This window comes from Pseudorasbora parva, chromosome 21 (genome assembly GCF_024679245.1).
Source record: "Pseudorasbora parva isolate DD20220531a chromosome 21, ASM2467924v1, whole genome shotgun sequence".
Classification (NCBI taxonomy): domain Eukaryota; kingdom Metazoa; phylum Chordata; class Actinopteri; order Cypriniformes; family Gobionidae; genus Pseudorasbora; species Pseudorasbora parva.
Genome location: NC_090192.1, coordinates 33,232,999 through 33,250,760, shown reverse-complemented (window position 1 = coordinate 33,250,760; position 17,762 = coordinate 33,232,999). Strand labels below are relative to the sequence as shown.

The following is a 17,762-nucleotide window of genomic DNA, read 5'->3' as shown; positions in this document are numbered from 1 at the left end:
GGCTGAGAGAAAATGTGGTTTATCTGAATTAAAATGCTCTGGAAGATGATCTGATTTCATCCACTTCACAATAAGAGGTGAATTAAAGTAATGAAGTTTTAGTTGGTGTATAAAGAAGAGAAAAGATGTGGCGTTTTCATTCTTCACAACTGGCTGCTCAGCTAGAAGATTTGAAATCTCCCATCTTTGCTTGTTTTACAACAGACACTCACATGTAGAAATATTTTAGCAATCAAATGTTTGTCCATTCATTATTGACACAAAGAAAGATATATATATATATATATATATATATATATATCTATATATATATATATATATATATATATATATATATAGATATATATATATATAGATATATATAGATATATCTAAAGATATATATATATTAAATTGATTGCATAGAGACTTAGATTAGTACAAAAAAAGTATATATATATATATATATATATATATATATATATATATATATATATATATATATATATATATACATATACATATATATATATATATATATATATATATATATATATATATATATATATATATATATATATATATATATATATATATATATATATATATGTATATGTATATATATATATATACATATATGTATATGTATATGTATGTAAATATATATACATATACATATACATATATATATATATATATATATTTTTTTTTTTTTTTTTTTTTTTTTTTTTTTGCAATTATTAAGTATATAACAGTTAAACATGTAAAATTTACGAAGCCCTGCGCATTAGGTGATGTTAAAAAAAAATGATCCCGCGATTTACTAAATCGTGCGCACAATTTACTTTTGTTTTCTTGCAGTCATGTCCGGTGCTCCGTAAAAATTCATTTTATCCTTTTTGGAAGCAAAGTACTGAAGGACTAAATATAATTATACCCATTTAGAATATATTTTATGTTCAATAGCCATGCAATTCTTGACCAGTAAAATTAATAGTTTGCATTTGTTGATGTATTTGATATAACTGCCAGGCTAAAAAAAAAAAAAACACCATTAAAAGTTTCATAAAAGTCTGCATGCATTGTGCACTTTTAGTGCATATGATCCTTTATACTTTAAAATGACAGACATTCATTGCTCTGATCATTATCAGTCAAACACGAGGAAATTTGTTTCATCTCATTGCTGTTAATTCATTCTCTGTATGATTCAGTCTTTTACAAACGAACAACAGAAGCAAGTAATTAACAGTTCTGTAGTCTCAGTTGGTTTTCTGCCATATTGGCTATAATGAAAGTAACAAGGGACTCGTGCACAGGAACATAAAACTATTGCGACATGGTCTAATCGTGTGCTATTTACTCACTAGAACCTGGGGCAGCTTATACTTCCACATAGTCATTGTGTATGTTAGAGCGCCACCTACTGAAAGGAAGATGGTCATGTGAGCACATTTACATTGTGCATTGAAAAAGAGGTATTCAAGGTCATCACAATGAGATGGGAATAAGGGAAAGATATATTTTATAGCTGTAGCTATTTATATTCTCTCAGGATTTCCTCCATAAAAGATAAGGAACCTATATAGAAATGAAAAAGCAACGTTCTCTGCTGTGTTTGTGTGAGCCTGAGTGTTTTGACAGATTACAGAGATGTTTGCAAAGGACGGCAGTGACAGAATGAATGAGAGCCATTTGCACATATACATAAAACGCTTATGAATCACAAAGGCACTCTGACAGTTTGTCATTACATTACGCTTGATGCATAGTCATTATTGTGGTTTTGGAGAGTAAACCCGCTATGTTTTATCTCTCACAGGTATTTGATTCCGTCTCTGGACAGATCGCATGCTGGCTTCTATCGGTGTATTGTGAGGAACAGAGTCGGAGCGTTGTTACAGAGGAGAACCGAAGTACAAGTGGCATGTGAGTAACCATAGTAACTCTCCACCACTTTCGAATTGTGTGTTTGTTGATCCTTGCGACAAAATTGTGCCCTAGTGTGTGTCAGTGTGTGTCTTTCACAGGAGCGGCAGCTGTTGCTGGTGCGGGTGACGTACCTGTGTTTCATTAAAAGCTCCTATCCAATGCCACAGCTGGTCCTCTCTAACTTCCTCATTAGATTGATGAGGTTGTGTGGACCAATCGTGTCGCTCTCACAGAATTTAATTCATTCCTCCGTTTTATAATCTGTTTAGCAAGAGGAACAGCTGCTGCGCTTGAACCGAGTGGCAAGTCTCTGGTGTTTCAAGCCAGATTCAAGTTTCACTGCCTACTGTCCTCTCACCGGTCATTATTGAAGTTCTCTGACTCAGAGTATGTGAGTGAAGCAACTTCCTGTCCGTAAGCACTCGCTTCCTGCTCGCTGATCTGTCAAAAACAGTAGAAGATTCACTGTAAATTATTACCACAAAACCACTCATAAGGGTACATTTTTTATAATAAATGAGCTTTCCATTGATATATTTGTTAGGATAGGATAATATTTGGTCGATATACAGTTATTTGAAAATCTGGAATCTAAGGGTGCAAAAAAAATTTGAAATATTGAGGAAATCGGCTTTAAAGTTGTTTCTCATCCTGGTTTATTTTCAATTCTCAAATAAAGATTCAAACAGTTATCCATCCGCGTATTGATTCATGATTCGGATCGCCAATGTCACATGATTTCAACAGTTTGGCAGTTTGACACGCGATCCGACTCATGAATCAATCTTCTAATTCATAACCGTTTGAATCTTTATTTGAGGATTGAAAACAAACAGGAAAGAGAAGACAATGCTGAATAAAGTTGTAGTTTTTGTGATTTTTGGACCAAAATGTATTTCCAATGCTTCAAGAGATTCTAATTAACTAACTGATGTCACAGATGGACTACTCTGATGATGTTTTTATTCCCTTTCTGGACATGGACAGTATAGTGTGCATACACTCTCGTTCTAAATATAAAATATCTTACACTCTGTTCTAAAGATGAACGGAGGTCTTACGGGTGTGGAACGACATTAGAGTGAGTCATTAATGACATAAATATTATTTTTGGGTGGACTAATAACCCTTTAAGACTAGAGGTAGGATGCTGAAAAATTCAGATTTGCCATCACAGGAATAATAATATTTTATTTTATTTTATATATATATATATATATATATATATATATATATATATATATATATATATATATATATATATATATATATATATATATATATATATATATATATATATATATATATATATATATACATATATATATATATATATATATATATATATATATATATATATATACTAACTGTATTTGTTGACCAAATAAATGCAGCTTTGGTGAGCATAACAGACTGATTTTAAAATAAACTCAAAAAACTCAAATTGTTTACTCAAAATTGTATTATTTTATTATTGACACAAGCACCTTCCCAGCAGGTAATAGCCATCATGTCACCTCTGTCTCGGTTAACTATAGACATAATCTGGCTATGAGTAACCCATTTCTAGCCCAAAGCAATTTTGATTTTGCCAAAATGATATTTCAATCATATAAGCATTGTCAACAGTTATTACAAGGTGTTTAGTTTCATTTATTGGACATGCCTTTTTTTGACATCTATTACATTTTCACTGACAGCCCAAATTTTGCCTTGTTTTAGCCTGGACGTCAGGGCTGTGTTTGGACAGCTGTTAGATGTCGTCTTTTGCTGAGTTCATATTGAAGTTAACGCGTCTGTGAATCGCCATGTGCTCATAGTTAGCAGACCATGCAAAAAAAAAAATAAAAAAAAAAAAAAAATGGCTGACTGTTGTCGAATTAATAAGCCTGGCTTATGTATCAGGCCATCGCTTCTTATTATTGCCTTTCATTTCAGGATATGTAGAAGTGCTTCACTTTTGGTCAAGATGGAAGTACTTAGACCTTATTTGCTTTTCTAATTTCCTTTTCAAGCACCTGTGCAATAATTGACATCCATTTACCTTTAGTTTTGTTTGAAGGATGAAGTGAAAGCAATCAAATAGAGGAGTCAATACATAGGAAACGACATTGTGATATCAAAGATCAAAAGCAGGACAATGCCATGCTAGATATTGTATTATTTTTGTAAGTGTTTTTTTCTTAATGAGCTTTTTTGATGAATAATGCTGTTGAAATTAAAGACACTGCCTTTGATTTTTGAAATCTCTTCCACATTGTGTAGCTCAAAATGTGTCTGTTTCAAACTTTCTTTGCCAACAAAAGGAATAGTTCACCTAAAAGTGAATGTTTTGTAATTTATTTGCCCTCATGTTATTCCAACTCCATATTACTTCACTTCATTCTCTAACATTCCGCCTTAGACAGAGTTGGAATGACATCAGTGTGAGTAAATGATGGGAACATGTACGTTTTTGGCTCTCCTACCCATTTAAAACGTACAAGTTGAGAGTGGAAGTGACAGTAAAGACTGTTACAAAAGATTTCAAATTCAGATCAATTCTAGCCAGCAATGTATCAAATATTTTCAACATTAATAATAATTACATTTTTTCTTGAGATAAATAAATGTACCTTGTGCACCTAGTCAAGCATAAGAGACTTTATTGAAAAAAAAACTGTAAAGACCCTAGACTTTATATTATTTCTAGGGTGAGGGAATAATGAAAAAATGTACATTTCGGGGTGTACTACCCTTTTAAAACACACAAGTTGAGAGTAAAAGTTGCTCTACAAACCATTACCGTTGATAGTCCAGAAGAATATATCTCTTTATTCACAAGAAGTTTAGTTAGATACTTGTGTCCGTGTTAAAGCAAAAAAGACGTTTATTCTGCTGAATCAGATAGGGGTGTACATAAGAATGACTGCTGATTTAACACATGGTGAATGTCCGTTCGGATGAGTCAGTTCTGGTCACTGTCATGGCCGATAGCTAGCTGGCACATATCATCCCCAGTCCGACGGCAGCCGCGACGATGTCTGGCGCTGTGTCAGAGCACGTCTGTCAAACGCTGCCCAACTGAAGCAGATGGTGAAAGACACTAGAAAACACTGGAAAATTCTGCAGCGTATCTCTGGCAAAAAGACAAACGTTAATAACACTGCAACTGTTTCATCCACTGATGTGGGCACTTGAACCAGAAATTAAAGTCCTGTTTGTATTTGTAATGGTGTTATGAGTCAGAATGTAGACAGACGTTGAGTGCTAAATGCTAACATATGCACTATTTAACAGTTCAACACATGTATGTTGTGTAATTTGCTCACTCTTGCCGTTTGTTTTGTGTTTGTCTGTAGATATGGGGAGTTTTGAGGAAGGGGAACGAGCCCAAGCCGTATCCCAAGGAGAAGGAGCCGTTATACCGGCGCCTCACATTCGCTGTTTCCCTCAACCACAGGTTACCTGGTTCAGAGACGGCCGCAAAATCCCTCCTAGCAGTAGAATGTAAGTTTCTGAATCTGTTGGGTTTCTTTTTCCAATTCCAACTTTATTTTGTCTTTATCTTTTTTCTTCTTCCCGCAAACAGTTTGATTTTACATGATTGTTTTTGAGGGATCTTTGTAGCTATACATTTAGTCCAGAGACACGCACACTGGTATATTGCCTCCAGGTGTGTTTCTGAATGTGTGTATGAGCTTGTGGAGGTGTTTTTGTTGTTGCATAGACATTTATTGACTTGCTAGCGTGAGTGCTCTCAGAAGAGTGATGTTCTGAGGAGTTCATCTGTCTATCTGTTTGTCTGTCTAGTAGCTTTGTAATATAATGTCAGTCAACACAATGAAATTTAGGGTGGTTTAAGTTTTGTTTGTTTTTTTGAGTGATTTTTTAACTTAACTCTCTTTCCCCATCTGCGTTTTTTTTTAGTTGCCAGCCAACACCAGCATTTTTAATAATTTTCACAAAAGTAAATATATCAAAAAGAAATAGAGCGCCTGCTTTAAAAAAAACAACAACAAAAAACAACAAACCCCTTTAATTCTATAGCTTCATGTATTCTTTTTTTAATCAACATTTGAATGTGGGTAAGTTTCAGCAACATTTTGAGCAAAAAGCTGAGAAAATCATGTTTTTTTGTTAAATACTACATCCAGATCAGATTCAGAGCAATGATATGAAACAAAGATGCAGTAGATCGAGTCTAACAAACACCTCTAATGCTTGCCCAGTCCTGTGCCTAGTCCTTGGTCAACATTTCTTTCATTAGCAGTTTTTTTATTTTCATATGCATATGATTGCAAATGAGATTGCTTGTTTCTGCTTCTTCTTTTCCTGTGTATTGATATGAAGATTAAGTACTCTTTCAGTAGATGTTTCATAGGGCCCCAGTGAATAACAGTGAAAATATGAAAAGCCAGAAAATCCCATAAATGGCAGAAGATTGTTTTCATGAAAAATGACGCAAATTTGGCGGGGAAAGTGTTAAAAGCCCCAATATATTTACTGATCCTGGAAAAACATTCCAATCAGCCAATCAAATTTTAGGGACAAGTTTACTGTTTATGTCAAGTTTATACTTACAACAATCAAGTTTAGACTTAGGATACAACAATCCTACATCAGTTTTATTCATTATCATTTCTATCTGATTTTAGGGATAACTTATGGGTAAGTTTAGGTTTATGTTTAGGGGTGGGGATATGGTTAGGACTAAGGTTTTGGACAGGCATGTTGTGAAGAAAACAGCAGTTAAGAAAGCATATGATCTTAGCAATGTGGATGTTTTCACAAGCTCTGCAATTCAGCATTCCAGTCAAGTAAAGTCACGTCAATATCACACTTTGCACAATACATTGTTTTAAACTAAACATCTTTACAGTATTAAACATGAAAAAAACTTTCAGTGATGCTTTTAGTTAGAATTAACTTCAATTTCTAGTATAAAGCAGCGCTCCAGTGTGTTCATGTTTCACCTTGACCAAAATGAACCAGAGAAGATTTCAATATCAAAGAGGGCGGAGCCTCAGGGCCACACCTACCTTTTACACAATCGCCATGGACCAACAGTAGTTTGAAGGTGTTCAAATATCAGGTGGAGCAAACTTTTCCAGAAACGAACTTCGTTTTGGTCTGATTTTGTTTGAAATTACGTCACACCTGTTTGTTCGGGGCCTTAACAATTGAATCACTATTTCCAACTGGCATTGCAAAGCCTCTGAGTGGTGTGTCCAAGTGTTTCCATTTTTTTCTGTAATACTTTTTCTGTCTTCCTCACCCATCCCATGCTCCTTCCTGCACTCGTATATGCCTTGCTCGCGTACGAGCGTATGTTTCTAGCTCTGAGCCAAGGTTACCTCGTGCAAATGAGTGGGGCTGATAACATTTATTCCAGGAAAATCATTTAATTGAATTTTAATCAGGCCATTGGCACCTCCGTTGCAGTTTCAAAGACTCCGTGAAAAATGGAAATAAGCGTAACATTGACCGAGACGCCCATGGAGGACTGCTAGTCTGTCTGAGAGCGTCCTGCCGCTTCTGACTCGGTCTGCTCTAGATTGGTGAATTCTAATCTCTCTCTCTTTATTTTCGTCAGATTGTACTCATTTTGGTGGCCCTCGTTTCGGTGAAAACTAGCTGTGCCGCCCAAGGGTCATGAAATGGAGAGTTTTCAGAAGCACAAAGCTTTCTCCCTCACCTCTCATCCACTCTGTGTCTCTTTTCCCTCTAATCATGCAATCACACAGCCCAGAAAAGAGCGGGATAATCAATGCTAGAGAGAGAGAGAGAGAGAGAGAGAGAGAGAGAGAGAGAGAGAGAGAGAGAGAGAGAGAGAGAGAGAGAGAGAGAGAGAGAGAGAGAGAGAGAGAGAGAGAGAGAGAGAGAGAGAGAGAGAGAGAGACATTTGTTTTCATTTTCCCTCACAGCTCTGCCTCCCTTCAGCCACTTTGAGATTCTAGCACACAGGAGCGCTGCTGTGGATGATAAAATGACATTTTCCAGCACTTTGCTTTTGAGTCGCCTACAGTGCTAATTTGTGTTAACAGAGCTGTTGACATTTTGCAAAATTATGTTAAGTTTATGTTACAAGGAAAGTATGAATTATAGAATAGCATTCTTGTTTTAAAAGACAACATTACACTATATTTGCATTTAATGTGACCACTAAATAAATAAGTGGAGGGTGAAATAGACTATTATATTATACAGCACTTGCATAGCAGTGGCACTGTATATATACTGTATATACAGTAGATAGACATTTTGGCTATTGTTTGTTCCAAACTTCTAACCTTAAGGGCCCTATTTTAATGATCTGATCACATGATGCTCATAGGGCATGTCTGAATTCACTTTTGCTAGTTTAACAACAGATCAAAACTATGAAAAATAGGTTTGTACCTAGTCTCTAAATGAGTCATGGGTGTGTTTTGGGTGTAAATTTGCAAGCGGAATTAGCAAGCGGAAAATTTAAACACTTCTTCAGAGAGGAATCCTTTAATTTTTAATGTTTGGAATGTTCTTGTGCTGCTGCATCTCTGTGTGTGTAAAAAGTAGAGTGTATGCGTGTTGTGCACCTGTCTATAGGCTCATATTACTAACTAAATAACACCAAAAATACTGCGGTATTGACTTTAGACCAGGTTTTTGTCGGTCAATGGCGCAGTCACATTCAGTTGCCTTAAAAAAAGCAACGCGCCAACAATGCTTGTGAACACACCCCTTTCAGACCAGCACGTCCATGGGCGGACAGATGTGCGCGAGTGCATTTGCTATTTAAACAATGTGGCGCTGGACATGAAAATGATAACTGCATCAAGCTGGGAATAAAAGCGCAAAAAACACATGCCTGGTTTCACTTCAAGGGATAGTTCACCCAAAAATGAACATTTTGTCATTATTTACTCACATTCATGTTGTCCCAAACCTGTATGACTGACTGTAAATGTGGTCAATTATAATTTCATGTTGTTTTTAAGCGTGCACTTCTTACTGAACCGTACATGCACTAATGTTTAAATGGAGACGCAATTCACAAAAAAATAATTTGATGCAGCTGATAGCATAATTTTTATAGTTGATTTACTAGAGGAATTATTCAAATCAGGTACCAGCAGACACTGCATAAAAATGTGTGCTTTATGTAATTTTCACACCATAATTCCCCATTTTGCAGGGTGAAATTTCAGAGCGCTAGGTTGTGAAACATTTAACTGACTTCCACAATCTAGCATACTATGCTGGAACTGTACAGCCTCCCTCCATCAATGCAGTCAGGCAATGTGCATCTGAATATATGCCTGATTAAAATGCCTTTCTGCATCATTTGACCATCATTAAGTGAATTACTGCTGCCATAATCAATACAATATATAAACAAACCATTTCTCTTTAATTAAATTCCACTTAGGCCTATTGCTTTTTCGTGGAAGGTAATAGAATAGTGTAATTTGCCCCAGGCTTTTATAATCTGACCCAAGAAACACTTTTTTTTTTTCCTGTAGCATTTGTATAGATATCTAATGTAGTAAGGTGGTTTAAATGAATGCGCGAGAGCTGAAAACAGTTATAGGAATTCAAAAAGCCATTTAACTCACTCAGAACACTTCTTCTTGAGTGTTTGTGTGTGCGCAGCCACTGATGCCAGACCAACATTTGCCCATTAACTAAATTATTATTATTTTTCTTTTCTTGTGTTGGACAAGAAGAAAGTGAACAGATTTTTGTTGTAAATTGAGTTGTAGATTGGTAAAGCTTGTCCAGCAGAAGTAGCATTCTTTCTCTCTCCACGCTCCCCTGACTCTAGTTTCCCCTTGATGAGACAATTTTGTCCTGAGATGCTAAAACTTGGGACTATTTCTCTACTCCATCCTGACTCCGCAGCTGCTCCTGTTGTCTGTGCTTCCCTCAGCTTGATTTTTTTGCCTTTTCTATAGCCATCCATCCATCCATCCATCCATCCATCCATCCATCCATGTCTGTCTGGTATACGTGAACTAATGTTCAGCTTGTCTTTTTAATAACTCATCAAGCTTGTACACACTAGTCATGGGCAGAAATGAAGATGTACCTTTAATGTCACCAAGCAGATCACTCACTAATACCCCCCGCAGGCATCTTGTTTTCAGGTCATTTCAAGTTTGATTGTGACGTGACATAAAGCGGTGATATCAAAGTGTTGTTCCTTTTTAATTACTCTTCTCATTGACGCCATCATTATCTGCATTCAGGCCAATTCAAAAGTGTGCACTAAAACAACAGGTGGGATTCATCGCATTAACCAATCATATCCGATCATAATCGATCATATCCAATCAGAGTGCAATGGAGTCATTCATTCTCCATTACGCCGCCAAAACTCACCGCACGGTTTGAGGGGTCCCTTAAAAGTCAATGGGCTCAGGGGGGGGAAGCCTTCTGCTGTAACTTTATATGGACGTAGTGTCCTTGACGTCACCCATAGGATTCCAATAAGCTATTCTAAAGCTTAAAGTAGGGACGAGCTGGGCGTTGCCATCTTGCGAGCGCGTTATCGCGTGTCACTCCCGTATAACAGAAATTGGGCAAAAAGGGATGTGGGCGGAGCTTAGGTGACGCAATGACTATAGACGGCGGATAAATGGCTGTCCACCAGTCACTCAAAGTAACCACACCCTTAATTATGCAGAACTTTAAGGCTTTATATAGCGTAAACAAATGAGTTAAAAAAATTAACCCCCTTACAGTTGTCATGAAGGTCAAAATTAGCCAAAACCACAATTTGTACCAGGCTGTAAATCTGTTTTTTTGCTGTAAAGTTGGGAATTTTAACATGGAGCTCAATGAGATTCTGCTCCCTTCTGGAGCCTGCCTCTAGTGGCCAGTCAATGAATTGCAGTTTACATTACATCCGTATTGGCTTCAAGAGAGATCGCGGGAGGTTGCCGCTTGGTTGTAATATTTGCATTGTTTTATTTTTTGTAATATAGATTATTTTCTCATCCAGTTTTTTTGGATGCATCCAGACACTGTGCCACTTGTCCCACAGCAGTCTTGCATGGCGGAGACGACACCCTCCCTTCATTACCTTCCTGCCTACAGGGAGCGAGAGAGCGGCTTGAAAGCAGTCATTTAACCGCAATAGCCATTAGTCTTTCATTATTGAATGGGAATGCAATTGAAAGGCCCTTTTCCACTGGCTGCATTTGATTTGTTGTGTTATTTGTGAGGGCTAATGTTGTGTATAATCAGAACCTCGGATGGTAAACACATTCCAGGAGCTGCTCCACTCCAAACGAGAGTTTAAAGGAAAGGTGATGTTCTGTTTTTCTATTTAGTTTTCGCCCCTTGCGTTCCGACCTACTCCACTAAAGAATTCGATTTAGATAAGAGGCCAATAGTCCTTGGCGTTTGGATGACTGCTTCTCATTTGAAATTCTCCTCTTCGAGTTTCTCTATTCTAAAACATAATTTCTAACAGGATACCCTTAAACGTGTGGCAGTTAAGGTTTCAGCAGCTCTTGTGGCACACTCCGACACAAACCACTCCCTCCATAATGACAGTCATTCCCAGGGCAATGTGTGTTTTAGTGATGACGGGACAAGGGTGATGCAGACATGCCTCTGAATTAAGAGATTATATTTATAACGCTGTATTATAAATTTGACATCACTCATTTTAGTGTGATTAAATATCTGCATTTCTCTTAGTATATACGTTTTACCCAGTTTTACCCATTTGCATCAGTGAGATTTTCTGATTAAAGGTGATTTTCATGTTTTAATTTAAGCTTTAAAGCTACACTGTGTATTATTTTCTCCAATCTAGCGGTGAAAAAGGTATATGACCCTCCAGGGAATAATAGTTTCTGTTCCTCTCAATTCTGATTTCGTTTTAACTCCTACGGTGGCCGATTTAGTCCAAGATTAACATGGCAATCCCCCTCTTCACATTCGACACGGTGCCATCGAGTTTTAAAACGCGAAAGGCGAAGCTTGAATTTACGGGTATGTCCCTCTTTGGCTAATGTACTTTCAAGATGGAGGGGCAACATGGCGACCGGCATTCGAACCCCTCACCCGTATGTATTTTCAATGGCATATTATAAACTTATGAGAATACTTTATAACTTGAAAGAAGTAAATATACATTAATGAGCACATATTTTTGAAAGAACTAAGTGTTTTTAGCTAAAAAAGTTACACAGTGTAGCTTTAATCTAAAAAAGATGTTTATGTTTCCCATTAGAATATTCTTCTATTCTGGGAATATAGGAAGTGCGTCCTGATAATTCATTTGAATAATTCCGTACAGTAATTTAATAAACTGATTTATTCCCTCCGACAATAGCACACAGGAGAACAAAATGCAAGCCATGAGTCTCTTTACATGCCTATATATAGATTTATGTGCATTTCTAAAAATAATCTTTCTCCCTCAAAAAATGCTTCACAGCCCCTTAGTCATGCAGCTTCACAAAATGTGTACGTGTAACATAAATTAAACCATCTGCACCTGCAAAACGCAATATGGTGATGTTAGCAAAATGCTGTGAAAAATCTTTAGTGTTAAAAAAATGCATAGACAGTTGTAATATTTGTTCAGAATGTTTGTGCATTTGACCATTGTCAGTGAGGAAGTATTTGACTGAATCATACCGTAAATAGATTGTATATCATTCCCGATGCCAAGGTCATTGAGCCTTGCAGATTTAATCCAAACTAGCATTGCATCTATTTTTCATTGACATATAAGGCTTACAGCAGTTTAGCTAGGATGGTTATGCTAAACGCTTAAGACACATGGGCTGGCTCAGGTTCCTGTTAGTAGGTGGTAAAATTGAGGTTTTATTTGAGGCTTGAATATATTTGACTAGTGTCAGAAAGGATTTCCTTTCAACAGACGCTGATGGCACCAGAGGGGCTACTTCTGTTTTTCTGCATCGCAAAACTTGAGATATTGGCTGCAGCAATAGCATTAGCTTTTGCTTGTTAGAAAGGTGTTGCTCGCATATGTGTGCACAACGTGTTCCTTTACTCCTGGCTTTCTATTCCTAGGCATTTCCCTGGAAAATTCAAGCATATTCTTTTTGTCAGTTTTATTTGACCACCTGTATTCAGCTTGTGATGCGTGTGTGCGCTAGATCTGTGTGTGTGTGTGCTGTCAGTATTTGTAAGTGTTCCCAGATAAATTTACCATGCCTGTGTGCGTGTGATATTCACTCGAGATCCTATTCCCTCTAAAGGGACTGTGGCTTGTGCCGTGCGTATTTGTCTAAGTGTAATAGAGGTCATCGACAGCAGACCCTGCTGCTCCCCGGAGAGTGCCAAAAGAGCACTGCACTGACAAATGCCATTCCACTCGCCATTGTGTACATAAAACTGTTATAGTGGGTCAGCAAACACACACATAGCAACGCTGGTCTACAAAAGCTCACAAAAGCTGTCTTAGTGTCTTCCTAGCAGCTCCCTTCTGACAGATTTGACTGATTTGAAATGTTTTCATAGGCAGCAGCTCGACTCAATTGTTTCCAGATAAATTTGACATTAGCATGCTGGAACTAACAGTCCCATAATAAGTGAGACATCATCTGCAGCTGGTTGGAAGGGGTTTATTTTGCAATAAATATTTATGTAATTTATGTATAGACATTTCATGTCTATATCTGAGAGAAAAAAAGAACACTATCACACACCCGGTGGAATGTGATGCCATGCACGACGCAAGGTTTTTTGTGCTGTTGACAACAGTAGAGGCGAAAGAATGGCGATGGGAGTCAGAGTCCTGCACGGGTCCATTTTTGGAGACCCGCCCCCGCCCGTACCCGCAAGGTTTAGCACCAGATCCGACCCGTGACCCGTGAAAATATCAAATTTAAATCCGTACCCGCCCAAACCCGTTAATATTTGGCCCGTTACCTGACCCGTGCCTGCGATAAATCACACACGCTAAAACATTCAAATTAAAATGCTTTATTTTTTATCCTGCACCTCTCTCAACATCACCAGCATCATGAATGGGCTAATGAAACAGGCAAAAGTGCCTTTAAAGACTCATTGTCAACAATTTCATATAGCTACTCCACTCACCAACTTTACTTTTACTTCATCCTGCAACGCTCGCTCCATCTGCGCTACGAGAGGCATCAACAAAAGTTTCAATGTCGCGGTGGTGGTGACGTGATGGGTCAAATGGTATATCGTTGTTGCGTGTATGTGTAGGCTAATGGTAATTTGGACATTGAAATTGTAATAGCCTACAATATGTTCGATGGGGGAAGAAGGATGCGGAACCGGCGGACATTTAAAAGACTTTAAGCAAACAAAACGAAAGTAACGTGGGCAGCCCCTCATGGACATCTGCCAAGCGCACACACATAATAAAAAATAAACACAACTCAACGTCAAATCCAGGTCAGGTGATCTCTCGTCCTTATATGCTTCCGAGCTCCCTCAGAGGACTCGAGACCGGTGTGGCTCGCAGGTGACGCTCATTCACAATCACGCCCTGGTCTCATCCGCGCTACTACTCGCCCGCACAGAGTTAATTATCCGCCCGCATCCCCGCCCGTGAATTTTATAAATGTCACAATCCACCCGTTTTAGCCACTTTTATGCATTGCAGGACTCTGATGGGAGTCTCTGAGGGCACATCTGTGCAACTTTATCAATTTTAACCGGAGTTGGACCCGGGACAAAATGACAGCTCCAACGAAATTCGACAATTAAGGCTACACAGGAAGTTTCTGAATGGTTTGTTAATGTAATGTCACTTTGACCTATCTTTATGTACTGCAGGGTAACATTAGCATAGTGAGATACTAATGTGTTTACTGATGTATATGTTAGTTCAATGACAAATTGATGTTACACCTAATGCCAATAAAAATAATGCAATAAAATAATGCACAAAAAAAAAAAATTCTGTAATGTCGGTTTGTCAGTGATGTGTAACGTTATCTATGCATTGTAATAACTGTTACAACACGTTTTTTTTTTAGAGTAACAGACACTGTTACTGTAAAAAAACAGTTTACTTTAAAACCAGCGTACACAGTTTGTAATTACACAATAACCATAATGCGTTATTCATTATAAACGTGAGATAATGAATTATATTGAGAACATCATACATATAGCATGCCGTGATTTAACTTACCCACTTTAGCCGCATTCATCGTGATTAAATAGTAATTTTGTTTTAATTAATAAATAAAAAAGATCTGTAGGCTATATGTAATTGGCCTAAAAAATTAAATATAAGTGCACTACTGTTCAAAGGTTTTAGGTCACTTGAAATAAATTAATAGTTTTACTCAGCAAGAACACATTAAATGAATCAAAAGTTAGAGTAACGCCGGCTTCACACTGCACGCGCAAGCAGGGCGTAGGCAGGGCCGAAGCAGCGTGTGTGTAAAGCAGTAGCAGCGCGCGCACTTTTTCCTTTCACACAGGCAGCGTTTGTCGCGCGCAGTTGTCACGCGCAGTTGTGTACAGAGTAGGCTACTCTATAATGGATAAGTTTGCATTTCTCTTTAATGTATATGAAATGGAAATAAAGCAAAGATTTATCATGAAGCTAATTTTATATTTAAAAAATCGTTTCACTTGTTTCTGATGTTTTTTTTTATTTCGTTTAGTGCAAGTTTTTGATAGAAGAAAGGCCATCGCACTATGTCCATGAAAAGCACACTGCTAAAAAGAGAAACTTCAGGGAATTGTCTTGAAATATTGGAAAGGCATCAAATTTACATGCATTACCCATCATAAACCTATTAAAGATAATTCATAAATGACTGTAATAACTAAGAGGAAACTTCTTAATGATATATTGTAGGCTAAATGAGCAAATTATCTAACAAAGTTTTTAAAAAAATGACAAAACGCACATTATAGTCTATCTACATGTCTATACTGTATGTGTGCTATATTAATGTGTGTATATTTTATTTACCTATCCATATTTAGTTGTTCATTCGTGAGACAACGAAAGACTGTCAAAAACACTTTAAAATGACGTACCATCAGCACCAAGAGCCGCTCACGCTCACCAACTTCCTCCCATGCTTTTTCCTTCACTTGCAAGTCTTTATAAAGCAAACTGTGTGGATCACAGAGAACTGTGTGCTTCTAAACCTCCACGATGAGAGTGTCATCCATTGCTGTCTTTCCAGGACAGGTGCACACTGAAGAACACTGCCTGTGACACCACTTGCTTTTTGTTTATCGTTTCTGTTATGCCAGCATATAGTTATAATATATACATAATTTAATTCATATTTAATTTAAGCTAAACTGGCATACGTTATTTAAAATTAGTTTTGTAGTTCAGGCAAAAACTTATGGCAGTGACTTCGTTTTTTGTGTAGAACTTTTTTTTCTTCCACAGCGCCGGATGTCATGGTGACTGAGAAACACACGGAACACTTCACTAAATTATTTCATGGTTAAATGTGTTATTTTTCATGTTAACCAGGTTAATTTTGATCAGAACAATATACTGTGGCTTTAATTCATCGTGAGCAGCGCGTCAAAAATAGACCTGGCGCCGAAACGATCGCGGCACTGCCGCTTCTGCTCTGCTCCTGCTACGCGCCGCTGAGCTGCCTCTGCTGCCGGCGTGAATGCACTCATTGATTAACATGGGCGCCGAAAAAAATACGCGCTGCTTACGCCCTGCTTACGCGTGCAGTGTGAAGCCGGCGTAAGTGTTGAGTGTTTTGCTCCGCTCCGCGTCATGCCTAACAACGCCCTTTATTTTTTTTTTTATTTTTTTTTTTTATTTGTTTATTTAACAGGGACAGTGTACATTAATCGACATTACTGTAAATGCACCAGAATTAGCCAAAAGGCTATTTTTCATCCGTTGTCCCTGGACAGATCTTAAAATTGTCTACCTAAAACACAATAAAAAGATTACAGAAAACAATACAAATATAAACAGCAGTAAAACAGATTTAACTCTTTAAAACCTGTTGTTAAATACAATAAACAATTTTACTATAAACAAAAATCATGTTTAAAAAAAAAGAAAAAAAAGAAAAGAATTAATATTATACACATTTACACAGCAGAGACACAAATGGCAGCAGGTTGTGTTGAGGGAAGACACATAAACTTATTAATGCTGACATGTCTGATTTGCTATGAGCCAGTTTTTTAAATGATTTTTGAACAGAGTGTATGTGCCAAGTTCTCTGATGTTCTGAGGGACTGAGTTCCAATCCTGAGCTGCTCTGACCGAAAAGGCACTCTGACTAAATGTGCTTTTCCTCAGAGGAACAACACAGTCTCCTCGGGCCGACCCTCGTGTTACTCTCTGTGTGGTGTTTCTAATGTTCACAAACTGACTAAGTGGAGGAGATGACAGACCATGAATGATTTTGTAAAACAGACAGAGGTTTGAATTCTTAATGACATTTTCCCAACTTTAGTTGTTAATTCACTGACTGTAAACCACTGTTTCACGCGGCGTATTAATTGTATAAAGCATTTAAAGCCAAACAATATAAAGGTAAAGTAAAATCGCTAAAAGCCTTGCTTCCGCTGGGAATTTTTTTTTTTCTGTTACAAAAAAGTTACATTATTACGCCATTAGATGGCGACGACGATTGGACTGAAAACTTTTTGTAAACACGGAGAGGTTCAAACAGATTTTTTTTTCTATTATGAACATAGGACTGACCTGAAGGGAAATGCTTTATCTATTCTACATGCAGGTAACACATGCTCACTCGATCACTCTCACACACAATACTCTAAATAATACAGTGAGCGTCAATAAAAAATATCAATGAGGAATTCAAACTGACCTACAGACTCTATGATATACTATGCAAACATACTGTATGAATTCTCTGAACAGCATTCTTTAGCAGACTTAAAAGTAGGAT

At 37.2% G+C, this 17,762-nt stretch overlaps 1 protein-coding gene across 7 annotated transcripts in view; it reads left to right on the top strand.

Moving 5' to 3' along the window:
• sdk2b (sidekick cell adhesion molecule 2b) overlaps positions 1 to 17,762 on the top strand; it is a 396,614-nt gene that overhangs the window by 290,553 nt on the left and 88,299 nt on the right. For all 7 annotated transcript variants that reach the window (XM_067429560.1, XM_067429561.1, XM_067429556.1 and 4 more), the window contains exons 3-4: positions 1,802 to 1,908; positions 5,253 to 5,400. In XM_067429560.1, coding sequence (XP_067285661.1) covers positions 1,802 to 1,908; positions 5,253 to 5,400 — 255 coding nt within the window. The remainder of the gene's footprint in view (positions 1 to 1,801; positions 1,909 to 5,252; positions 5,401 to 17,762) is intronic.